Here is a 26,995-nt window from a genome sequence, read left to right on the forward strand (position 1 = left end):
ATTATTTCTCCACATTATAGGCAAGAAAAGCTTTGAGAAAAGCTATTTTAACGCATGTCCTTTCTGTCATATAGTGGATTGCTTATTTCATGCAAACCCTTTTCTATGAAAATCCTAACTGAAGCAAAGATCAAATTTAGTTTCATTTGACATTACTGGAGGATCATCTTATGACTTATAAATATCTTCCCCACCTTTTTCTTGACAATCTGAAAAACTTTTTACATCTACTATGAAAAATAGTAATGATAGCTACATGAATGATTTTCTCTTGCTGGGATTTTCCATCTTTGGAAAGAAACCAACTTTACTTTTTGTGATTTTCTTCCTCACCTATGGCACCATCCTGATATCCAACATCACTATCATCTCAGTCATATTGCTCGACCGCGCTCTACATTGTCCAATGTACTTTCTCCTTTTTGCATTATCTGTCTCAGAAACCTGTACTACCTTTGTCACTGTCCCCAAACTTCTGTTCATTCTGTTGACTGGCAGACAGTCCATTTCCTTTGTTGGATGTGCGATGCAGATGTTTTGCTTTTTTAGTTTGGGAGCCAACAACTGTTTCCTGTTCGTTGCTATGTCTTATGATCGGTATGCAGCAATTTGCTACCCTCTTCAGTACCAAGTACTGATGGAGAAAAAGCTCTGTGTCAAACTAGTAGCTGCATCGTATCTAGCAGGATGCTATATATCTCTAGTTATTTGCATCCTCATATTCAGGTTGCCTTTTTGTGGGCCAAAAGAAATCCAACATTTTTTCTGTGACATTTCACCTGTGCTGAGCCTGACTTGTATTGATACTTACCTGACTCATCTGGTGGTGGTCCTTCTATGTGCTGTTGTTTTGCTGGGCACAGTCCTATTGATCTTTTTTTCATACATCTATATTATTTCTGCTATCCTAAGGATCTCCTCCAGTTTGGGAAGAAAAAAAATGTTCTCCACCTGTGCTTCCCATCTCATTGTAGTGATTACCCACTTCAGTTGTGCTTGTTTTGTGTATTTGAGACCTAAGGCAGCTTCCTCAATGAGTCAAGACACATGGCTCTCAACCGTTTTTGTTTTTATAACCCCCCTGCTGAACCCTTTGATTTATACCTTGAGAAATAAGGATGTTAAATTATCCATCCAAAAACTGCTAAGGAGTTCATTTTGTCCTCAGAAACTCTAAACAGAAGTGACTTTGATTTTATTGAATGGCAAGGGAGGGCATCTGAATGTCTGAGATGGTTCAGAGCCAAGACAATAGCATATATTGGAAACAGTTTAATAGAGAACAGCGAAGGAAAAAAACCAGACAGGTATTATCAACGTTTCAATGCAGTTTTAAAGCAATAGTGTTGAGCATACATTATATGTTTAACATTTTCTTTCTTTGCCAAGAGCCTAATAAATAATCCCATTCTTTCTCTCTCATACAACTTCACAACAAGCATACATGGAAGTATACATGCACTGGATCTGCTACTTAGCCTCAAAATTAATCTTATAAAATTGCACACTGGAGAAAAGAAAAAACACCTCCTGCAAAAAAGAGCAACAAAGATGATGAGGGAACTGACAGCTAAAACACATGAAGAACGGTTGCAGGGTTGCACGTATGTCAAGTTTAATGAAAACAGGTGATGTGATATCCATATCATATTCATATCTCAGAGGCTACCATAAAGAAATGGGAGTCGAGCTATTCTTCAAAGCACCTGAAGGCAGGACAAGAAGCAATGGGTGGAAAGTAATGAAGGAGAGAACCAACCTAGAACTAAGGAGAAATTCCATGACAATTAGAACAATTAATCAGTAGAATGACTTGCATCCAGAATTTGTAGATACTCCAGCACTGGAGATTTTAAAGAAGAGACTGGATAAACATTTGTCTGAAATGATATAGATTTCCTGCTTGAGCAGGGAATTATATTAGAATACTTCAAAGATCCCTTCCAACTCTGTTATTCAGCATCCTAATAAAAAATATTCTATTGGCCTTTATTTTCATTAGATGTTGATTCACTTTCCTATTAAAAACACTTCCCTCCTGGACCTTATTTAACCCTTAAATATGTTAAAGGGTTAAATAAGGTCCAGGAGGGAAGTGTTTTTAATAGGAAAGTGAACACAAGAACAAGGGGACACAATCTGAAGTTAGTTGGGGGAAAGATCAAAAGGAGCATGAGAAAATATTATTTTACTGAAAGAGTAGTAGATCCTTGGAACAAACTTCCAGCAGACGTGGTTGGTAAATGCACAGTCACTGAATGTAAACATGCCTGGGATAAACATATATCCATTCTAAGATAAAATACAGAAAATAGTATAAGGGCAGACTAGATGGATCATGAGGTCTTTTTCTGCCGTCAGTCTTCTATGTTTCTATGTTTCTATGTATTTGAATAATAAAATACTTTTGCTGGCCAATTTAAACTTTAATAGTTCTGTACTTCAGCAATAAACACTATTTCTCTCCAAAATCATATGATGATTTATGCTGTCTCTTTTCATATACAGTATATGCATTTTTTTATTAAAAAAAAATAGAAAATCTCAACACAATGCTGCAAGGGAATGGCTGGACTATCAGCAAGGAGCTGTCCCCTCCAGCACTCAGAGGTAATCCATGGAGTAGGCAGAATTGTGCCCACTAGGGGCATAAAAATAGCAAAGACAAAAGTCTTTGTCATCAGAAGCAGCATGAAAGGTTTAATGCACTAGTTAGAGAAAGAATCAGCAACTTTCCTTGTTCTCTTGAACTTCTGTGGAAGAACCTCTCAAGACAGCACTAATCCTCTTCTGTAAACATAAAGGAGAATTAAGTCCATGTTTCTTTTTTTTAAAAAAAAATCTAGCAAAAAGCCTGGGGAAGAAGCAGAGACATTACCTTTAAATCACAGCATCTAAAATGACAATTCTAAGCTTCCACATTGGCTTTGCTTGTCCCAAGGTTGCAAAAAGTGATCACCTGATCCTGGGTCACTAAAACTGTCATAAATATGAGCCAGTTGCCAAACATCCAAATTTTGATCATGGGGATGCTGCAACAGTTGTGACTGTAAAAAACAATCGTGTCACTTTTTTAGTGCCGCTGTAACTTTTTACTACTAAATGAATAGTTGTAAAAGAATGACTACCTGTAGGTCTAACAAGCAACATTGGATTGTCAATGCCAGTAATGGTTTCCTGGTTACACGGTCCATTGCATAGTCCCGGTAGGAAATTTCTGGATGTGCATGCATCTGCATGTCCCCAATGTGTGTGCATATGCCCCCTCATGAGATTTCACTTTTGTGCATGCACAGCAAGCAGAATCTTGTGTGAGGGTGCTTGCTCAAGCAAGATTTCAATGATTTTTGCTGGGGGTTTTGCTTCTGCGCATGCAAAGACTGATAGTCATTTATCAAGAACCTTAGTAACTACTAACTTGGTAAATTCAGCAAAATTTAGTAACTATTTCACTGTTCAGCAAATTGTTAATGTGATAGATGGAGTGCTACCAGTTTTACAATGCCTGGTTTTAAGTCACTTAGCAGGAGTCTTAAATCACTACATTCAGTAATCTGGAGTTGACCTCTTTACTTGGAGAGAAGTTGGATGACCACACCGAAACAACATTCCACCAAATATGATGTTGGAAATGCAACAAGGAGCTTGTTAACCACTGTTCATAGTGCAAGATAGCGATCAGAAATTTCCTTCTGTAACCAAAACTCTTGGTGTTTAGTTTGAGAAATAATGATAGACCACGTTGTAGCCTGAATCTGTTTATTTGAGATCGGCTGGAACAGGTTACAAGTTAGCACAAAGTATCAACAAAAGAAACAGTGCAAAAAAAGCAAGTGTCACGGTTTGCGAGTCGCTTGAATTTCCTGGCCACATCTTAACCAATCAGTGGCCGATATGTAGATCCAGTTAATTTGCATGCATAACACTTGGTATGATTTCTTAAACTTTGGCTTCAAATCAATGACATTTTTTAGCTCTATTAGTTGTTCCTCCACTACCCCATCTTCCCCAGAATCTGAAAATGGATTTATCCCCCAGTCTGGAATTTCCATCAAAAGACGATCCTGATATTGCTCAGACATACCTTTATGCAGCATGTGTAAATGGTCACAAAAACCTTGCAGATCATCATCTTGTATCCCACCTTTCACTTCTAGCTCAGACAAGGTCAGAAACTGGTGTAGCTCACAACGATTGCACTTTAATAGAGTTGACTTTGAAATAAATGTAGAGATGACAGATTTGGCCTTAATAAGATTGACCTCATTTCCTTGCAAATTTGGTACTGCTTTTTTCAAGTAAGCAACACACCCACAGTAGTGACCAGTCATTGATGGTGCTTCATCAGTTGCACAGGCAAGTATATTGGTAAGTGGAATTTCCTCGTCTTTGAAAAACCGGTCAACAACATGAAATATTGAATTCCCTTTAGTATCTGTTTTTAGTTTTCCAGGCCTACTGGAAGCTTCAGTGAAGCCGCTGCACATGCACATGGGCAGTAGGGGTTTGCACATGCATGGGGGGAGGACATTGCATTATGACTAGTGTTCGGCGAGCCAAACCCGCACAATTCAGGTCCGTACCGAATTTTGTGGTGTTCAGCATGCTGGACCCGAACCTGAAATTTAAAAAAAAATGTGCTTTACTTCGGCATTCGTGCCGAACACTGTGAAAGCCACCGCCCGGCTGACATCTGCTGAGAAGAGGAGGAGGAGCCGGGCGCCGATGGCGGCGGAGGAAGACAAACACCGGAGAGCTGTTGGCCGGTCGGGAGGCTGAGAGGGAGGCACAAAAGGAGCTGGGGAATCCCTCCAATGAAGAGATTCTGCGGGCGGAGCTTTGACATCACATACACCAGCAGGTTGCTAAGGACACCAAAGTGATCACTTCCTGGATTCCATGGAATCCAGGAAGTGATCACCTTGGCATCCTTAGCAACCTGCTGGTGTACGTGATGTCAAAGCTCCGCCCCCAGAATCTCTTCGTTGGAGGGATTCCCCAGCTCCTTCAAAGGGAGGTCTTTTCATGTAATTTTTTTTTTTAACGAAAAAGGACTCAGCAGCGGTGCTGCAAGCAAAGGGAGGTCTTTTCATGTAAAAATAAAAGGTTTTATTTTCACATGAAAGGACCTCCCTTTGCTTGTGGCGCCGCTGCGGCATCCTTTTTCGTAAAAATAAAAATAAATAAAAATTTAAAATCTGTATAAATAAAAATCGATGGGATTCTACGGGGGGGGGAAAGCTTTGGCACCACAAACCGTTCAGGTTCAGGTTTGGCTGAATTTTGCGCGAAGTTCATCCAAACTTGCCGAACCCAAACACCGTTGGCTTCGCCCATCACTAGTTATGACTGTGGGCATATCATGTGCACAAGGATTTTTTTTTGCACCCAAGACAAACAGGATTCACCCTCACTGTGCTAAGACATACCAAGAGACTGTGGAAGTAAGCTGAGCCAGGTGAGCAGAGGTGACAAGCAACCAGGTGAGCAGAGGTGACAAGCAACCAGAGCGGGTTGATGGCCAGAGCAAGGAAGGAAGACAACACCCCTAACCCATGTTGCTAATCCATGTTTGCATAGACCATGTCTAATATGAAACAATGGACTGTCAGTTTTGCAGGATTTAAAATAGGTATCTTCACTGCTTTGCCATTGTTGGTCTGGCTTCAGAGCTTGTCCTTTCAGAGTATGGTTGAGATCCTATAATCTTTAGATCCCTCAATCTGCAAGTGAATGCTTCAGATAAAGATGATCAAACTACATAATGATCTTTCTTAGTGAATTGCAAGGGAAGTTTCAACTAATTATGCAGTGGAAATAATTGCAATGAATTACTAACCAATTACTAACTAATTGCAGTGAAAATTTGAACTAATTATGCAACCAATTATGCTATATAATGGAAATACCAATTCCCAGTAGGTCCTCAAGTGCATTTTTCCAAGAGGTTGTATTGAGTATTTAAATTGGTTTTTAAGCAATGGTAAACAAAGCATAAAATGAACAATTCTATCCAAATATTCTATCTTTCATCTTTGGAAATGGAATATTTTTTTCTAATCGGGTAAGTTCTTTAATTGAGCACTTTTGCATTAGCTAAATGAATGGTTAAATGATTATATCTTTCTCCTTCTCCTCCTACTACTCTTTATTATATTTTTTCAACACAGATGCAGGAATACTCAACTAGTTTCACATAAAAATGCTTTCCACTTATATTTTCTACTTGGTCTAATATATTTTTAAATGTATATAACTTCATCATCATCATTCCTATCATCATCATATTTTTGCAGATACAGAATGTTTTGATATTGTAAAAATATTGTTCTGTGTTTTACTTAGAATGTTTACATTACCAAAACTCTAAAACCTTCTTCATGATGCTTCGTGAGAATTAAATCTCTTGTAGTACATGAAGAATGAAGTTCATGAATTATAGGAAAGTGGGAGAGAAGGAGAAAGAAAGTAGAAGGAAGAAAGTGAGACAGCGAGAAGGGAGTGATATGGCATAAAGGGGAAAACAGGTGGATAATTAAAGTATAAAAGGTGTAAATTAAGATATTGGTTTATGTATTATCAAATAAAAGGATTATAACCATGTGTACTTTGTTAAGAATTAAAGTACAGTATATGTATGGATGTCTTATGGAGAAAAACAATAAAAACTTTATTTTAAAAAAAGAATGAAGTTCATGAATCAATAGTTGTTTTCTTCTTTCTTCTAGCTTACTAGTAAAGGCTTAACCCTTGCACAGGTTTGTCTGGTTCACCAATTGTGACCCTACTTGGATCAGGAGGCTCTTCTCATGGTCACTCATGCCCTTATCACCTCACGGTTAGATTATTGCAACATGCTCTACATGGGGCTACCGCTGAAGAGCCTTTGGAGACTACAGCTGCTCCAGAATGCAGCTGCATCAGCTGTTATGGGTGCACCTAGGTACACCCACATTATACCAACTCTCCCCAAGCTGCACTGGCTCCCAATCTGTCTCCGGGCACAATTCAAGGTGTTGGTCATTACCTTTAAAGCATTACATGGCTTAGGGCCAGACTATCTTCATGACCGCCTTCTACCGCATAGCTCTCAGCAACCGATAAGAACCCATAGGGTGGGTCTTCTCCAGGTTCCTTCAGCTAATCAGTGTTGACTGGCGGGGCTGTAGGGAATAGCCTTCTCTGTGGCAGCTTCAACTCTCTGGAACCAGCTATCTCCTGAGATCCAGACTGCCCCCACCCTACTGGCCTTCTGGAAAGCTGTAAAGATCTGGCTTTTCCAGCAGACCCGGGGCCATTGATTAGATAAGGCACCATTGTGATCCAGCCATAAATGATAAATATGGTTTTATTATGGGTTTTTAATTGTTTTTTAATTGTTTTTTTTTAGATGTTTTAATATTAATACAATTTGTCTTGTTCTTTTTAGTTCTGAGCCGCTCAGAGTCCTTAGGGAGTTGGGCGGCCTACAAATTGAAATAGATAGATAGATAGATAGATAGATAGATAGATAGATAGATAGATAGATAGATGATAGATAGATAGATAGATAGATAGATAGATAGATAGATAGATGATAGATAGATGATAGATAGATAGATAGATAGATAGATAGATAGATAGATAGATAGATAGATGATAGATAGATAGTAAAAACATTTCTCTCTGTGAAACAATGTAAACTTATTTCTAAAATGTATTTTCTGTTAAATACTAGGACTCTCCAAAGAAGTCATAGTGATCAATCACTCTGTATCAATTTATAATTCTGTCCTATGGACTGATGTATTACTTCAGAAAAATAATTCACTTCTGCAGGAAGTATTCTATGGAATAAGCATTGCTATCTATTGGCTACAATGCCTCAACATTAATCACACCTGTATCTGAAATTAATTCCAATTTGTGAACTATAACCTTTATGTTTACAATTAATTTTAGAGCATTTCAAAAATGCTCTAAATGCTCAAAAATAATCAGTGAAACATAAAGTGAACATTACAGTATTGTTCTGCACCAAAATAGTCTTTCCCCACCCCAAAGAAGAAATACTTCTTAAAAGAATGACAAGCTAATGTTTAAATCTGCTTTTACATTAATTTGATTTTTACACCTGCGGCATTAGGTGTAGTTCCTGAAATATATTATTCCATTGCCAACAAGATAACTTCACATACATGTTTGAAGTTGTGGTCACCAGAGTTGGGTTGGGATGTGTATTTGTTGTACACTGTAAATATGTTTACTATATCATACATTGATTCAAGGGATACTGTAAAAAAAACCTTTTTCTTCATGAATCCATTCACCTTCTCGGCAGATGTGGTGTTAGTATACACTGATATGCTTTTCTCAAATGGTTCAGCCCTAAATGGTCATAGGGTGGTCTTAACCCACACTTGGAGGCTAGCTCCTCGCATCTTGGAGAAGCTGGCATCAGTCCATAGGACAGAATTATAAATTGATACAGAGTGATTGATCACTATGACTTCTTTGGAGAGTCCTAGAATTTAACAGAAAATACATTTTAGAAATACGTTTACATTGTTTCACAGAGAGAAATGTTTCCTGGCATATACAAGTGTGGGGAGGTGAAGGGGAGTGGACTGAGCATCCCAGCAAGTTGTACCCCCCTCCCAGCCTTTGCCCATGCCTACTTGATGGCAGCTTCTCCAAGATGCGAGGAGCAAGCCTCCAAGTGTGGGTTAAGACCTCCCTATGACCATTTGGGGCTGAACCATTTGAGAAAAAGCATATCAGTGTATACCAACACCACATCTGCCAAGAAGGTGAATGGATTCATAGTTTGTTAATTAGCACTAAAGACCTACATGCAGTAATATTGTGCATGCTGTCCAGTATGATGTTTTACTTTGAAAAAAGAACATTTATCAATAGCTCAAAACACAGCAATAAGTACTCATGCTTCCCAAGCAAACTGTCTCTTTAGTCTGGGGATTTCATAGTCCCCCCAGGACATTTTCAGACAATCCGACAAAAGTCATATTACAATAAGGTTTTTCCCTCTCTTTTTTATTCTATCAGAGGGAAATAAACAATGCAGACAAATCAAACCACTGTGACTGAGTTCATCCTTGTTGGATTCATGGACCACCCAGATCTTCAGATCCCCCTCTTCATCATCTTTCTGCTCATCTATCTCATCATATTGATGGGAAACTTTGGGATAATTATTGTAACAAAAATTGATGCTAGGCTTCACACCCCTATGTACTTTTTTCTTAGAAATCTCTCCATTGTAGATATTGGTTATTCTACAGCGATTGCCCCTAAATTGTTAACAACTTTGGTTATGGAACATTCCACCATTTCCTTCAGAGGATGCACCACACAATTCTTCTTTTTTTTCGTCCTTGTGACTACTGAAGCTTGCCTTCTGGCTGTGATGGCATATGATCGCTTGGTAGCAATCTGCTACCCTTTGCAGTATTTTGTTGTTATGTCAAAGAAGCTTTGCACCCTCTTGGTCGTAGCTGCCTATGCTTGTGGCTTTGTAAATTCAGCAGTACACACCATAGTTATTTTTACTTTAAATTTCTGCAACTCAAACAGAATTAATCATTTTTTCTGCGATGCTCCTCCAATGCTTCAGTTATCCTGTTCAGATACCCACTTTGCTCGCTTTGTGATTTTCAATGCATCCACTGCAGTTGGACTGACAACATTTCTGGCTGTTTTGATCTCCTACATTGCCATTGTTATCGCCATCCTGAAGATCAGTTCCACCCAGGGAAGATATAAAGCCTTCTCCACCTGTACCTCCCATTTAATCACTGTGACCATTTTCTTTGGAGCTGCCATCTTCATGTATGTAGGACCTGGCTCCAGTTTCTCATTGGATAAAGACAAAATCATATCCATATTTTATACTCTTGTCATCTCCTCACTTAATCCATTCATCTATAGTCTGCGGAACAAAGAAGTGAAGGTTGCAATTAGCAGAATTTTAGGCAAGGTATTCCTGAAATAAGAATAGTGTAAATATGATTTCCTTTATGATAAAGACAAAAAACGTAGTTGCATTTTCTCTGAGAAAAATACTATTAAATACTTGAGAAAAATACTACTGAGTGATTAGTATTGAAAATATTACTGAATGCTATTGAAAGCTGAAATTGCATATAAACTACCTACCAGGTAAATAAAGATAAAAATAAAAGGATAATTCATTTTTAAATATATCTGAAAGAAATATAATTGCCTTTTATTTATATTATAAACCCAAAATATTGATATGCAGAATAATGTGTCAAAATCAACAATTTAATCATAAGACAATGTTTAGAGGGAATCTGCATTTTCAAATAATATTTAGAATTTCTTATTATTTTATAGGAATTGAAATGGATGGAACTGATAGAATTTTTATATAATTTATTGGTAAAGTATAACATGTAAGATTAGTTTTGGTTTATTGCTCTTATTTACACTGTTTCAGTCAATTTGTATTAACATTCCTTAAAATATTTTATTAAATAAATGGGAAATGGTCCCAAAATAATATTAATTACAAAGCAGGAATATATTTTTTAAGATTCTTTGAATTAAAACCTTGATGGGGGAAGCAAAATCCATTGCTGTTTAAGAACACAATAGATTGCCACTATCATTATGTGTTAAACTTAAAAACTTAGAAACTCTTTTCAAACCGAGACCCCCATCTCAGGGCTGGCAAAAATAAAATGTTTTTCTCTGTGTTTTCTCCTCTCTTGTCCCCATTTTCTTTACCTCAGAATTATCCTCCTGAAAATGCCTTTTATCTCCAAGAAGAAGAGATATAGGTTATAAAGTAAGATAATACAGTTGAAAATACTCTATTTAAGCTGTGTTTGTAGTTATTCCCTCTTTCTTTGTAATCCTGGAAATTGCAATATAATGGATATTGGAAACATCATGTAAAATTTTTAGTCCGTCTCGGTTATAATTTCTTGGACATAGCCACCCAGGTTGTAGTAAAAGGCCAGTGCTAAAAATAGCAATGATGTGAGAAAAATATTTGTTATAATATTTTTACTGAAATGTCAATAAAATCATATCATGGATAGAGTAGTGGATTTTAGATTACCTGGATTGAAGTCTACCTTGAATGGCCTTTTATGCTTTTGATTGTGGGCATCATCGCCATTCTGAAAGACTGAGAAGAATGCTTGTGATTTCATCAGATTTGAAATCTGGTGAAATGTGGCAGACTTTCTTTTCCCTGGTATAGGTGGGATAAGATCCCTCAGCATACTGAGAAAATGCACCTCAAATCCAAAATGGACCTTCCACTTGAATGTCTCTCTACCAGCTTCCCCATTGACTTCTTGGATAAGTTGGAAGGGAAGATTGCAAATGATGATTATATGATTGCAGGACACTTGGAAACTAATAGTAAATGCAAACAGGTTGCCAAGAATATAAAATGTAGTCATTTGACTAGAGGGGAGCGCAACATTTTACAATATCTGGAAGTGCTGTTGGATTGAATATAGTTGTTCAATGATCAGTCATAACTCGAGGATAGTTATGGGGAAACATTAAATACTGTAAGTCAACAATTGTTGGACAACCTTACAATATACATATATAGCAACATTGATTATATAGATAGTATTAGGACTTAAAAATACTTCATATCTGGAAACAATTATGTCAGAAAGTTATAGAATGGAATTTTTAACAACAACAAAAAAAGATTTGACCCTTTTTTCCATTCCAAACTGATTTTTCCTTATCATTTTTTAATTTCCAAAGTTAAAATACAGAAAAAGGAATTCAAATCAGAGACAAAACAAAGTGTATAAAATAAGTAAAATAAAAATATTAACCATAAACAAAAAATGTCCTCCCAAGTATATCCTGATAAATATGTTTCAGCAATAGTAATTATTTACCCACACCCTTTGCAAAACAAGTCCACAATTTATGAACTTCTCTTTCTATATTTGCAAAATTATATAACATTAAAATATATCCCAGATAGAGAAACCTATTATCAATCTGTCAGTGAGTGGCATTTGTTACATTTTTTTCAATTTCTTTTTAAAAAAGTTTACTTTTCTACATACATATATTTTCTCTATATTATAGACCTGGAATTGGAATCGACTACAATGTATGTATGGTTTTTTTTAAGGATATTATTGTTTTTATTGTACTGTTGATTTTATTGCTATATTTTTATTGTTGTTGTATTTATGATTTATTTATGATTTATTTCATTACATAATTAGATTTGTATGCCGCCCCTCTCCGCAGACTCGGGGTGGCTAACAACAGTCCAATCAATCATTAATCAATAAACAAATAAGTTTATACCTGGGGTGAGGTATTGTTGTCCATGTTTTAAAAACAAATAAATCCTTTTATAGGATGAGATCCCAGTTTCAATGTTTGTAATTTGCATCAAAAAGTGCACAATGTCAGAGGAACACTTGGAAAATGGTAAAGCTATAAAATTCTGATAGAGTGATTTAATTCAAATGTTTATTTATTTGATTGGCCAAATCATCAACGAAAAGATCTTAAAACATTGAGATTGATCTGATTCTTCTTCCTTTCCTTCATATTTCTGACCATTGTAATCCAATGAATTGCTTTGCTGAACAGATGGAATTTTATTGTCTTTTTTATCCTCCATCACTATGATTCAATACAGGGAGAGACTACATTAAAGATAGAAAGTGTGTCAGAAAGTAGGGAGACACTGTGGGTCCCTATTACTTCAAGATTTGGATCCTTCCAAAAGAATGAAGAGGCACTCATTATAACAGATGAGGAAGCAGACGTCTGTACAATAAAGAGATCTTTAGTGATATTTAGCAGACTCTTTAATAAAAATACAAATCAGATGAAGAATGGGAAAAGGCAAATACACAGAGAATGGCTAGGTCACAGGATTTCTAAGAAATTCAGTAACTTATTAACTAGTAGCTATCAAAATTTATACAGGCATCTCTAATGTTTATCAATTGTCTTGATTGCTACTCTAATGCTTATAGTTTGGAACTGAAAATTAATCCAAAATAAAAGATTTCAAAAGAGGGAAGAACATAGCCTCCAAAGATCTCAGCACTGACCCTTCTGCTCATCTAGTATAATAGAGTACATTTACAATGATGAAACAATTTGATATGTAGATATTAAGAAATGAGGGGAATAAAGAATTAGAGGGTCTTCAATTGCCTTGACCAGTGGTAGGCAAAGTTGGCTCTTCTATGACATGTGGACTTCAACTCCCAGAACTCCTGAGCTAGTATGATTGGCTTAGGAATTCTGGGAGTTGAAGTCCACAAATCATAGAAGAGCCAACTTTGCCTACCCCTGGCCTACACAATGGAAGAATGAGTTAACTCCCACAGCAAGAATGTCAATCAACTTCAAATGATTACTTATGCAACAAAAACTAATATTTAGAAGTTATTGGGTTCCATTATGTTTGTATAGAAAAGAACTGTCAAAAACAACATTGTTTTATTATTACATTGGGTTAGGGATGCAATAATAAATATAATGCTTCTTTAAAAATATGTTTCTATAATGCCCTGTACTTTAATCTGAAGTTCTTTCAAACAGCAAATTAATGCTTCAGATAATACTGTACATATTGCATAATGAGTTTTCTTAGGGAATTCCAATGAAAGTTTGAACTAATTATGCATAGAAGCTATACAGTGGAATAATGAATTCCCAGTAGATCCTCAAATGTATTTTGCCAAGAGAATGTATTGAGATTTTAATACATTGGTTCTTAAATATTAGTAAACAAAGTATAAAATGAAAAATTATATCCAAATGGTCCAGCTTTCATATTTTGAAATGGAATCTTTATTTCAGATCTGGTAAGTTCTTTGATTGAGCACCTCTAGTTAGTTGAATAAACTGTTGAATGCTTATATCTCTCCCCCCTCCTTTTCATCATATTTTTTTCAGACAGATGTAGGAATACTCAACTGGTTTGATATAAAAATATTGTTCTGTGTTTTATTTATAATTCTCTTGTCATTCAAACTCCAAAAGCTTCTTCAAGAATGAAGTTCATGAGTCAATAGATTGTCCCTTCTTTCTTCTAGCTTATTAGTGGGACATTTAGTGGTTCATCCTAAGTTGTGCATTGAAGGGTTGCTTAAAGTATCTCCTTAGTCAATGTATGTTACTTATGATATACCATAGTTAACAAATCCATGTTAAAATCCAATTAATCCATGGCACTCTTCTAAAATGTATTTCATCTTAAAAAACTGTGTCTTAGATGGAACTATGCTGCAGGACATGGCTATAATGTACATTAATCAGCCATTTGGAAATGTTCTAAAATGAATTTTAAATGTGAAGTTTATATACTGCTCAAAAAAATAAATGGAACATTCAAATAACACATCCTAGATCTGAATGAATGAAATATTCTCATTGAATACTTTGTTCTGTACAAAATTGAATGTGTACAACAGCATGTGAAATTGATTGTCAATCAGTGTTGCTTCCTAAGTGGACAGTTTGATTTCACAGAAGTTTGATTTACTTGGAGTTATATTGTGTTGTTTAAGTGTTTCATTTATTTATTTTGAGCAGTATAGTTTACAAATTGAAATTAATTTCAGATATAGGGGAATAGATGTTGGTGCATAGGAGTCAATAGATAACCATGATTCTTATACATAACATTTCCTGTAGAAGTACGCTACCTTTCTGATTGACATCTCTGGGAGAGAATTATAAGTCTATACTCATAACTCTGACTTCTTTGGAGTCAGAGAATTATAGATCCACATTCTAACCACTCTGACTTCTTTGGAGAGTTTTGGAATGCAAAAGAAAATACATTTTAGTAAGAAGTCTACATTCTTTCTCACAAAGAAATGCTTTTCTTTTTGTCTGTGGAACAAGTAGAGGATGCAATTAGCACCAGTGTACCTACCATCCCCTGTCCTAATGTTTTGCTCTTACTAGTATCATATGAAGAGAGATGATGATAGGTATGAAACTATTGTTTGTTAATTGACATTGCTGTTCTATTTAATAATGTGCACAGTCTTCAGTGCAACAATGTACTTTAAAAAGAGCATATTTATCAAGAGCCCACAATTCAACAAGCCATATATACAAAAAAGAAGCTTGTTTTTAGTTTGGGTTTTTCTTAGTCTCTTTCTTTGGGTTTTCTCAGACAATCCAACAATACTCGTGCTGCTATAAGGTTATCCCTCTATTTTTTATTCTATCAGAGGAGAATAAACAATGCAGACAAATCAAACTTCTGTGACTGAGTTCATCCTTGTTGGATTCATGGACCACCCAGATCTTCAGATCCCCCTCTTCATCTTTTTTCTGCTCATCTATCTCATCACTCTGGTGGGAAACATTGGGATAATCATTCTAACCAGAATTGATGCTAGACTTCACACCCCAATGTACTTTTTTCTTAGGAATCTCTCTATTGTAGACATTGGTTATTCTACTGCCATTGCCCCCAAATTGTTGACAACATTTATGATAAAACATTCAACCATTTCCTTCACTGGATGTACCACACAATTCTTCTTTTTTGCTGTGTTTGTGACTATTGAAGGTTGCCTGCTGGCTGTGATGGCATTTGATCGCTTCACAGCAATTTGCAACCCATTGTTGTATTTTGTTATCATGTCAAAGAAGTGTTGCACCCTCTTAGTCATAACCGTATATGTCTGTGGCTTTACAAGTTCAACAGTCCAGACCATATTTATTTTTAATTTGAATTTCTGCAACTCAAATACAATTAATCATTTCTTCTGTGATGCTCTTCCAGTGCTTCAATTGTCTTGTTCAGATACTCAACTTGCTCACTTTGTGAATTTTATTTTATCCACTGCAATTGCACTGACAACTTTTCTGATTGTTTTGATTTCCTACATTGCCATTGTCATTGCTATCCTGAAGATCAGCTCTGCCCAGGGAAGAAAAAAAGCCTTCTCCACCTGTACCTCCCATCTGACCACTGTGACCATTTTCTTTGGAACCATCATCTTCATGTATATACGACCTGGCTCTAATTTCTCAATGGATAAAGACAAGATCATATCTGTCTTTTATACTCTTGTCATCTCCTCTCTTAATCCACTCATCTACAGTCTGCGGAACAGGGAAGTGAAGGATGCATTTAGCAGAATGCTAGGCAAGATAATATTGTTGAAATAAGAATAGTATAAATGAGACATCCTTCATGTCAAAAAAGAAAGCCATTGTTGCATTTCTCTTTGAATGTTTAATAACATTGTGAACAGGTAAGAAAAGAGCTGAAGTTACATATAGTTTTCTCAAAAGAATAAATGAATTTTTTTAAAGGGCAACATATTTTTAAATAGATCAAAATAATAATAATTTTTAATACACAAAACAAATAAAGTTATATTTGAATGTTTTTCTGTGTATATGCACATACAGTATAGATAGAATTACTGATGTGCAAAAGAATGTGCCAAAGTCAATCATTTGATCATAAGACAAAATTTAAAAATAATGTGTATGCAAGTGTAATTCAGATGTAAATTTCCTTATTTTGTTGGCACCAAAATGAATGGAATTGGCAAAATGTCCGTGTCAATTAATGAGTAAAGTGCAACATATATGTTCGGTGTTGCTAAATTGCTCTCATTTAACCTACTTCAGTCAATTTTAGCAACAATCCCTCAAAATACCTTATATAATGAAAATGGAAGTGCTTTATGGGTTGTAGAACCTCTGTTCCAAGACCATCATAACTTAATACAGTTGTTCAATGACCAGTCATAAATCAAATAATATATTTATAGTGAAGTATTAAATACTGGAAGTCAATTGTCCCAAAGGTGCTTTTTCAGGACACAATTGGACTTCCTTGTTCTTTTCTTTTGAAGATGTTTCACTTCTCATCCAAGAAGTTTGGATGAGAAGTAAAACATCTTCAAATGAGAAAAACAAGGAAGTCCAGTTGCTTCCTGAAAAAGCACCTTTGCAAAGGACCAATCCAGTCCAGTGCCCCCGTGAAGCCCTGTTCTGACCAGCCACCAGAGACTGGGCCTGATTGTGGGCAAGATCAGGGTCCATTAGGTGTCTGGGATGGAACCACTCAATCGTCTCTGCCTTCCTGCGATGGAGGTAAAGTCCAGCCTCATCAGGAAATGATCTGACCATAACAAGGGAAAAACATCTATGCCACATATTACCAGATCATGACTCCACTGCCCCAAGAGAAACACTAAGTCAGGTGTGCATTCCCCCTCATGAGTTGGACCCTGAACTACTGTACCTGGGCCAGGTCCATGGTTTCCATAGAAACCATGAACTCCTGCACTGCATCAGTCAATTGATCAAGCAACAGAAAATCTAAGTCCTCCAGAACAATAAGCCTCGATTACTGCCTCGAGCAGCGCAAGCAGGGCTGTTGCAATGCAGCTGGGAGGCAGATACATTAACAACAAACACAACTAAACCCCTGAGTCCAATCTCAAAAGGAGAGACTCACACCCAAAAATCTCAGGAGCAGGAATCCTGCAAGGACTAAGAGTCTTCTGGACAATGATTGCCACACCTCCACCCCTTCCCTGGTGTTGCAGCTGATACAGAACCTGAAACCCATCTGGACACATTTCCAAGAGGGGAACACCTCCTTCATGGCCAAGCCAGGTTTTGGTTATGCATGCCAGGTCAGACCCCTCCTCCAAGAGTAAAACTCAAACAAGGGGGGGGGGGGGGGCTTGTTGACAATAGACCTGGCATTATTATTATTGGTTTTTTTAGAGTAATTAGTTTTAATTTAATTGGATGAAGATGTTCACATTTTTCCTTTAATATGTTGTAAGCCGCCCTGAGTCCTCAAAGAGGGGTGGTATATAAATCCAATTAATAAAATAAAATAAAGCAGCAGTAGCCTGAGACCAGGGCCCTGGCATCCCCTGTTTCCAGCTCTACAGGGTGCACACGATGAACCAGACTCTGAGGATCCAGAATAAGTAATTACTTTTAAACAGCAAGTCCTGGTTCCCCATAAGCGGCCTATCCCCCACCATATCTTCCTTTCCCAGTCATGATCATAATGCTCCTGCTCTCCCACCCAACCCCAGAGATCCCCTCCCCCTTGCCACTGTCCCATCCCTCTTCTCCGGCAACCATACGTCTCACTCATATTAAACTGGGAGTTATAGTCAAGCCCCCACCTCCTCCTGTTTACACACCCAGCAAGGGCAGCTCCAACTCTGGCCCCCAAATTCAGTCACTCAGCCATTCTTTCCATCGCACCTCTTGCTCAAGTATACTCAAGCACTTCCCCCCCTCCCAAGATTAAACATCAATATAAACTTCTTCTTCTCCAAAAACATCAGCAACATACATGTATTTATTTGGCAGATTGGAGATCATTCTGTTGGTGGGGGAGGAGGGTTCAGAGAATGGCATTGAGAGCTGTCAAAAGCAATAGACCAGTTCCTCCACTTAATAGTGGGAGCATGGTGTTGTAACCAACTGGTTCCCAGCAGCACCAGTAGAAGATCGATGTGGTTAGCCACCAAAAGAGTTGCTGTTTCAGATGATTTATTGTCAATTGAAAACACCCTGTAGTGTGAGTGATGGGGTTTGTTTTAAAATTTTGGCTACTGGCAATGGAGATTTCAGAGGAAAGGAGGGGCTCTTAAGTTTCTGAATTGTGTCTAGCCATTGCCACAGAATCTATCCAAATCTATCCATGTTTCCTGACCCCTGGGAAGTTTCAGGTAAGAATCAGATTTTATTAACTCATCTGAGTGTGGAAGTAATTGAGTCTCATTCATTGCTTGGGTGTCACCCCATGTGCACCCATGGAGGGGGATGCCTTTCTCACTTCCTTGGCCTTGGTGCTTAGCATCCAGGTGTTGAGTAGTAGAGACATTGCTGGGCTGTCTGTGGCGTCTTCTGAGAGGTTTACTAGGGCAATTATTAATCATGTGTCCAGGGGCTCTGCAGTAGAAGCAAAGGGCGAGCTCTGTGCCATTGCCATTCTTCTGCTCCAGAGGTCTGGCTGGCTTCTCCTATTCAGCATCCAAATCCAAGGGGACAGGGAGGCTTGGGGTAGTAATGGGAGGAGGCAGCTTTGGAAGCAGCTGGCTGGAGCTGCCCAAAAATGATTTAAGTTCTATGGGCCAAGACTCAGCTGTTCTACTGGCTCAACAGAAGTCTTGCAATTCATGGAGATGCCTTGTTGTATCAGTTGTGTGCTAAAGGCCTTGTTGAGCCCATTTTTGAATTGTGCTCTTAAGGCTGACTCATTCCAATCCAGACCCATATTTTAAGGAGCTTAAAATCTTCAACATGTCTTCTCATGGAGTTGTTGCCCTGGCACATCTGTCGGATACACTATTCGGCAGTTTCTATCTGAATAGGATCTCCAAAATATTCTGTAAATCTAGTAAGGAAGTTTTGGAAATTGCCCAGTATGGGGTCATTGGTTTCAATGACTGGAAGTGTCCATTTGGCAATGGAGTCAATTAAAAGACTGAGGATGAAGGAAAGTCCCCTGGTCAGATGCCAGTAAATACTTTGCACTGGGCAAGGAATGTTCCTATATTATAAGACACAACAGTAAATCCCTATGCTAGGCAACTGGGGGGCCTTGGAGATGGCTGTGGCAGGAACTTGCAATTGTACCTTGGTAGCTACAGCAGATGGTTGTGCCTATGGCAGAATCCCTTGTTGAGTCCGGATCTGTACTTGCAGCATCAGTTGTTGAAAACTGGCTGTAAAATTCCTCATTTCTTCTTCTATGTTGTCTTGGCATCTGCTGAAAGAGTATATCTGGCTCATCTGCTAAAGCTGAAGATCAAGGGTTGGCAGTCATGGCTTGGGTATTCCAGAGTCTGTGAAATTTTTGGTGAAGAGGAATTGTTTAGATTATTATCAAGCACCAGGGAAATCAGAAAATCCAGGCAGTTGAAATGAGTATAAAGACATTTATCGTAAACTTAAACTCTCTACAAGAATCTGAACTACTAATGGTCAAAGCAAAGAAAATTGGTGAACCCTCCCATGATTTTGGCCTGTCATCTCCTGCAGCTAATAGGGCCAGGAGAATGAATGAATGAACGAATGAACGAATGAACGAATGAACGAATGAACGAATGAACGAATGAACGAATGAACGAATGAACGAATGAACGAATGAACGAATGAACGAATGAACGAATGAACGAATGAACGAATGAACGAATGAACGAATGAACGAATGAACGAATGAACGAATGAACGAATGAACGAATGAACGAATGAACGAATGAACGAATGAACGAATGAACGAATGAACGAATGAACGAATGAACAAATGAATTTACTTACTTACTTGCTTGCTTGCTTGCTTGCTTGCATGCTTGCTTGCTTGCTTGCTTGCTTGCTTGCTTGCTTGCTTGCTTGCTTGCTTGCTTGCTTGCTTGCTTGCTAGCTTGCTTGCTTGCTTATTTACTTTATATGCCGCCCATCTCCTTGTGGACTCAGGGAGGCGAACAACAATAAAATAAAATATAAAATTTAAAAACATTCATCCATCAATCATTCAACTGTTAGGCCAGAGCAAGGTCCTGATGTTCAATGGCCCTCCCTGGCCTGCTGTGTTTTTAGGGCCTTTTGGAAGGCCAGGAGAGTGTGGGCGGTGCGAATCTCTGGGGGAAGCTGGTTTCAGAGTGCTGGAACCACAACAGAAAAGACCCTCCCCAAGGTCCCAACAGCCAGCATTGTTTGGAAGATAGGATCATAACTGGCACACAAGATGGACCTGTGAAAAAGCCTCCATAGCCACAGCCAAGAGATGTTTCTCTAGCCTCAACTGTGGATCTAGGAGTACTCCCAAGTGGCAGACCTACTCTGAGGGGGACAGACTTTCACTTCCCAGAGTAATGGATGGACAGTTGGAACAGTCCTTAGAAGGCAAAACCCACAGCCACTCCGTCTTGTCAGGGTTGAACTTGAGTCTGTTGACACCCATCCAGACCCTCAGTCTCCCTGCAACAGCCCATCACTTCCACTACTTCAATGAATTGACAAGGGATGGAGATATACAGCTAAATATAATCAGTGTACTGTTGATACTACATCCCGTGTGGCAGATGATCTCACCCAGCAGTTTCATGTTGATGTTAAGGAGTAGGGGGAAGAAAATCAACCCCTGAGCTATCCCAGAGATGAGGGGTCTAGGGGTTGACCTTTGTACCCTCACCAACACTGACTGTGACCAACTGGAGAGGTAGGAGGCAAACCACCATAATACAGTATGTCCAACCCTCAGCCCCTCCAGTTGGCACAGAAAGATACCATGGTTGATGGTATCTAAAGCTGCTGAGAAGTCAAGAAGCACCAGGATAGAGGAATACTCCCTATCCTAGGCCCACCAGAGATCATCCATCAGCACAACCAAAGTAGTTTCTGTGCTGTAGTTGGGCCTGAATCCAGACTGATATGGGTCTAGACAATCATCTTCTTCCAAAAGCTGCTGGAGATGGAGCATTATCACCTTCTCAGCAACCTTCCCTAAAAATGGGAGGTTGAAGACAGGACAAAAGTTATTTAAAATAGCTGGATCCAAGGAAAGCTTTTTGAGGAGAGGGTGCACAATTGCCTCCTTTAAGGGAGCCGGAAAGGACCCCTCCCTCACGGAAGCATTGGTTACCACCTGGATCCACCTTGTGTCACCTCCCTGCTGGCCAAAACTAGCCAGGAGGGGTACGAGCCAGGAGGGGTATGGATCCAATAAATAGGTGGAGGAGCTCAAAGCTTTAATGGCTTTGTTCACTTCATTGGGTGTTGCCAGGTCAAATTCATCCCATATAACTGGACTAAGACTTGCCCCAGTCATCTCTGTCAATTCTGCCCAATCAGAGTCCAGATTTGTCTGAATTTGAGCGACTTTATCAGCCATGAACTCACTAAACTCCTCAGCCCTGCCCAATAAGAGCTTTTCAAATCCCCCTGTGTCAAGGAGGGAGCGAAATTCTGTGGATGCAATCAGGACAGTAAGATGTGAGAATTTTGGTGCCTTGATCACCACTAAATAAGACTTGATACAAGCTCTAACCTGTGCTTGGTCGGATTCAGATTTACTGGACCTCCAACACTGCTCCAGGTGTCTCTTCTGGCATTTCATCTCCCGGAGCTCCTCAGTGAATCAAAGAGCCTTCTGGGATCTGCCACCAAGATGTCACAAAGGTGCAATCTGGTCCAGAGCCCCTGCTTAGGCCTGATTCCAGGCCATTGCTAGAGACTCTGCTAGATTATGTACAATTGATTCACTTATGTTTCCAAACACCTTCTGAAATCTGGCTGAGTCCATTAGATGCCTAAAGTGTAACCACCTAGTCGATTCTACCTCCTTGCGTTGGGGGATTGGTTCATCAAATCCAGTCATAGCAGGAAATAATCTGACCATGACATGGGCTAGGTGACTATTCCCCCTAATATTAGATCATGGCTCCAGTGCCCCAAGAGAAACACCAGGTTCAGTGTGTATCTCCCCTCATGAGTCGGACCCTGTACTACCTGAGTCAGATCCATGGCTATCATGGAAGCCATGAACTCCTGCACCAACCCCAAGGATTTGTTGAGCGATGGTACATTGAAGTCCCACAAGACTAAGTCTGGGGAACTCGACCGCCAGCTCGGTTTCTACCTCAAGGAATGCAGGCATGGCTGTTGCAACAAAGCTGGGAGGCAGGTACTGTATGTTAACAACAAGCCCACTTGAACCAATCTCATAAGGAGGGAATTACATCCACCTATCTTGGGAACAGGAATCCTACATGGGCTGAGAGTCTTCCGAATGACAATCGCCACTCCTCCACCTAGGGTCTTGACTTTACCTGTCACCAGTACTATGGGATGAGCTAGATGGCTCTGAGGGGCCGGAATAGGAAATTGCTTTGATATAGTGAGCTCTAGTTACCCAAGAGCCTACCCCCTGGTTCCCACCATAAATATGGAAGCCAAACGAGATATGAACTGATATAAAAATAATGACTACAAACATTTGGGGGAAAACCCAAGTTGCCAGTCCAAGTTTGGATAGACTAAGTCTAACATGAAACATTGGTCTGCCAATTCTGCATGATTTGAAAGATATCGTCACTACTTTGCCACTGTTAGTTTGACTTCATTGTTCAAACTTTCAGAGTATGACTGAGGTTCTTTAATCTATACATTCTTTATCAAACAAACATTAGACTACAGATCAGACTACATAACAAACCAGTTATGTACCATCCCTATACAATGGAAATGTGAATTCCCAGTAGGACTTCAGGTGTATTGAATATTTTAATAATATATTAATTATGTCAACTAAGACTTTCATTTTAATTGGTTTTTAACCATTGATAAACAAAGTATAAAATTAGCAATTGTATTCCAATGTTTCATCTCTCATCTTTGAACATGCAATCTTGACTTCTAATCTGGTAAGCACTTTTAACACCCAAATATGTTAAATATTTATACCATCATCATCTTCACATCATCCTCATTCTCCATCAGATTTTTGAAGACAAATGTGGAAATATTCAAATGTCCTGATGTAAAAATAATGATCTGTGCATTATTTAAGAATGTTCGTGGCACTCAGGAACTTCTTCATGATGCTTTGTGAAAATTAAATCCCTTGTATCCATGACATGCAGAAATACAAAATGAAGTTTATGAATCAACTGTAGATTGCTTCCTTCTTCCAACCTACTGTGAAAAGACATATATATTGAGCCAAATAGTAACATAGATTATGTCCTATGTTTATTTTTTATTACATTGTGATATATTGATATATTTATCTTGAAATTGACAACATATACAAACTCCTGCTTAGCTTTAGTGATCAGAAGTTTACTTTCAATGTGAAGCTTTCTTGTTGCTAGTGGAATAATATATTGCATTCATTTAAAATTATTTTTACTTGGAAAAAAAATATTAGATACATCTCTGCTGCAGGAAATGGCTTTCCTATAATTTTTTCAGCTGTGTTCAAATGCCCAAAATGAATTGTAAATGTAATGATTACATCTCAACAACATGAATTAATTTCACAGGGCAGTTTGATAAATATCGATGCATAGTAGATTATTGCTGATTATTGTTCCACATAACACTTCCTGCCAAAGTTGATTATATTTCTTACTGCGGACTATAGGAAACAATCATGTCCAGTTTTGGTCACCATAATATAAAAAAGATGTTAAAACTCTAAAAAGAAGGTAAAGAAAAATGATTAGGCGACAGGAAATTAAAACATACAATGAAGGGCTGCAGGAACTGGGGATGCCTAGGAGTACAGGGAGACATAACAGCAATCTTCCAATATCCGAGGGGCTGCTACAAAAAAGAGGGGGTCAACCTATTGTCCAGACTCCAGAGCATCTAAGAGTAGGACAAGAAATAATGGGTGGAAGATCATTAAAGAAGGATATAACCTAGAATTTAGGAAAAATTTCTTGATGGGGACAATTTGACAGACTTGCCTCACGAAGTTGTGTGTGATCCATTGTATTTTTAAAAGAACATATTGATCAAGAGCCCATAATACAACAGTAACCACTCCTGCCTTCCAAGCTAAGTGTTCCCTTTTAGTTTGGGGTTTTCTTAGTCTTTTCCCTTGGGCATTGTCATACAATCCAACATAAGTCATATTACAATAAGGTTTTTTTTCTCTATTTTTATTCTATCAGAGTAAAATGAACAATGCAGACAAATGAAACCATTGTGACTGAATTCATCCTTGTTGGATTCACGGACCACCAAGACCTTCAGATTCCCCTCTTCTTCTTCTTTCTGCTCATCTATCTTATCACTCTGGTGGGAAACATTGGAATAATTATACTAACCAGAACTGATGCTAGATTTCACACCCCAATGTATTTTTTTCTTAGGAATCTCTCTATTGTAGATATTGGTTATTCTACCACCATTGCTCCTAAATTGTTGACAACCTTGGTGATTGAACATTCAACCATTTCCTTCACAGGATGTGCCATGCAATTCTTCTTTTTTGCCACTTTTGTGACCACTGAAGCTTGCATTCTGGCTGTGATGGCATATGATCGCTTCATAGCAATATGTTACCCTTTGCAGTATTTTGTTGTCATGTCCAAAAAACTTTGTATCATCTTAGTCACAGCTGTGTATACTTGTGGCTTTGTAAATTCAACAGCGCACACAATAGTTATCTTTAGCTTGAATTTCTGCAACTCAAAAACTATTAATCATTTCTTCTGTGATGTTCCTCCACTTCTTTCATTGTCCTGTTCAGATACTCACCTTGTTCACTTTGTGAATTTCATTTTATCTACTTTCTTTGGAGGGACAACTTTTCTGACTGTTTTGATCTCCTACATTGCCATTGTTATTGCCATCCTGAAGATCAGCTCTGCCCAGGGAAGATACAAAGCCTTCTCCACCTGTGCCTCCCATCTGACCACTGTGACCATTTTCTTTGGAACCATAATCTTCATGTATGTAGGACCTGGTTCCAATTTCTCATTAGATAAAAACAAAATTATATCAATCTTTTATACTCTCATCATCTCCTCACTTAATCCATTCATCTATAGTCTGCGGAACAGGGACGTGAAGGATGCAATTAGCAGAATCCTAAACAAGATAACATTGCTGAAATAAAAATAGTTTAAATATTGCTTCTTTGTATTTAAAAAAGAAAGCCATAGTTGAATTTCTCTGTGGAAAATGCTGTTGACTGCTTGATAGTATTTTGAGCAGGTAAGAAAAGAGCTGAAATTGCATCTAAGGTACCAAACTTTTTTTTTTTAATGATGTGTTTTTACATAGACCCAAAAGATGAATAATTGTTTTTATTAATCAAAACAAATAAAATTATTTGTGATGTTTTTTCCTTTGTAAATGGGTGTATAGCATAGACAGGAGAATGTGTCAAAGTCAACCATTTGATTGTAAGACAAAGTTTCAATGGAATCTGCATTTCCATGTAATTCAAATGGATATTTCCTTGTTTATTTGACACTGAAGTGGATGAAGATGATAGAATGTCTATGTCAATTAATTGATAAAGTGCAATATGTATTTCAGTTTTGTTAAATTATTGTCAGTTAAACTGTTTCAGTCAATTTTACAACATTCTTTGAAAATATGGTACTTTATAATAAAAATGGGAAAAGATTATCAAACAATATTAATTACAAAGGAGAAAAATATTTTTAAGATTCTTTGAATTAAAAAGTGGATAAAGAAATCAAAATATGTTGCTGATTGAGATCACAATAGATCACCACTAGCAATGGGTATTAACATGACTTGGAAACTTTTTTTTAAACTAAGTCCCACTTAAAGTCAACCAGAAAGAAAATGCTTCTTTCTATGTTATTTTTCCTCCCTCCCCTATTTTTCTCACCTCAAAATTATTATTCTGAAATTAATTTTTATCACCACGAAGGAGAGATGTAAGCCATAAGGAAAGATAACAGAGTTGGAAATAATCTATTGATATTTGATTTGTCATTATTCCTTCTTTGTTTGGAATTAGGGGATTTGCAGTATGATGATGAGTACAAATATCAAGTAATAAATTATTGTTCCTTGCTCAAAACTATCCAGCTTTTTGATATAAGCTCAGTGTTAAAATGTAGCTAAAATATTTTGATTATATTTTGAAATGTCAGTAAAAGAAAGTATGGGCACTGTGGTAGATTTTAATGTTTCTGGATTATTTTATTTTTATTTTATTTATTTATTTTGTCAATAATACTGTATTTAAATACATGATACTGGCAAAAGACTAATACTTGAAAGAAAGAAAAAAGAAAAGCATTAGAAGTAATAATATTCATATATATGCAAGAAGTAAAAATAAAGAAACAGCAAGAACAGGGGACAGAGGCGTCCCGGTCAGTCCCGGCCAGTCCCAGCCGGGAGCCACTAGTGAGAAGAAATCCTCCAGGAAGGACACCAGGTCATCGGGAAGCACGGCGCTCCCCTGTCGCCCATGTTGTCCAGTTGCCAGAGTCTCTCTGCT

At 37.9% G+C, this 26,995-nt stretch overlaps 4 protein-coding genes across 4 annotated transcripts; all 4 read left to right on the forward strand.

The window, feature by feature from the left end:
• The first annotated feature begins 232 nt into the window (after nt 1-232).
• LOC139166642 (olfactory receptor 10K1-like) lies at nt 233-1,177 on the forward strand. Its single transcript, XM_070750505.1, has one exon. It carries the CDS (start codon nt 233-235, stop codon nt 1,175-1,177), a length of 945 nt encoding a protein of 314 aa, XP_070606606.1.
• A 7,881-nt stretch (nt 1,178-9,058) lies between these two features.
• Nucleotides 9,059-9,991, forward strand: LOC139158985 (olfactory receptor 5AP2-like). Its single transcript, XM_070736333.1, has one exon. It carries the CDS (start codon nt 9,059-9,061, stop codon nt 9,989-9,991), a length of 933 nt encoding a protein of 310 aa, XP_070592434.1.
• Nucleotides 9,992-15,225: 5,234 nt separating this feature from the next.
• LOC139158995 (olfactory receptor 5AR1-like) lies at nt 15,226-16,173 on the forward strand. Its single transcript, XM_070736342.1, has one exon. The coding sequence runs from the start codon at nt 15,238-15,240 to the stop codon at nt 16,171-16,173; it is 936 nt and encodes a 311-aa protein (XP_070592443.1). The 5' UTR covers nt 15,226-15,237.
• Nucleotides 16,174-24,684: 8,511 nt separating this feature from the next.
• Nucleotides 24,685-25,626, forward strand: LOC139153532 (olfactory receptor 5AR1-like). Its single transcript, XM_070727585.1, has one exon. It carries the CDS (start codon nt 24,691-24,693, stop codon nt 25,624-25,626), a length of 936 nt encoding a protein of 311 aa, XP_070583686.1. The 5' UTR covers nt 24,685-24,690.
• Nucleotides 25,627-26,995: the final 1,369 nt, after the last annotated feature.

The sequence above is a fragment of the Erythrolamprus reginae genome, chromosome 1, assembly GCF_031021105.1.
Source record: "Erythrolamprus reginae isolate rEryReg1 chromosome 1, rEryReg1.hap1, whole genome shotgun sequence".
Lineage (NCBI taxonomy): Eukaryota > Metazoa > Chordata > Lepidosauria > Squamata > Dipsadidae > Erythrolamprus > Erythrolamprus reginae.

Excerpts from the sequence above, each read along its gene's own strand:
- LOC139153532 (XM_070727585.1), top strand. The coding sequence starts at position 24,691 with ATGCAGACAAATGAAACCATTGTGACTGAATTCATCCTTGTTGGATTC.
- LOC139166642 (XM_070750505.1), top strand. The coding sequence starts at position 233 with ATGAAAAATAGTAATGATAGCTACATGAATGATTTTCTCTTGCTGGGA.
- LOC139158985 (XM_070736333.1), top strand. The coding sequence starts at position 9,059 with ATGCAGACAAATCAAACCACTGTGACTGAGTTCATCCTTGTTGGATTC.
- LOC139158995 (XM_070736342.1), top strand. The coding sequence starts at position 15,238 with ATGCAGACAAATCAAACTTCTGTGACTGAGTTCATCCTTGTTGGATTC.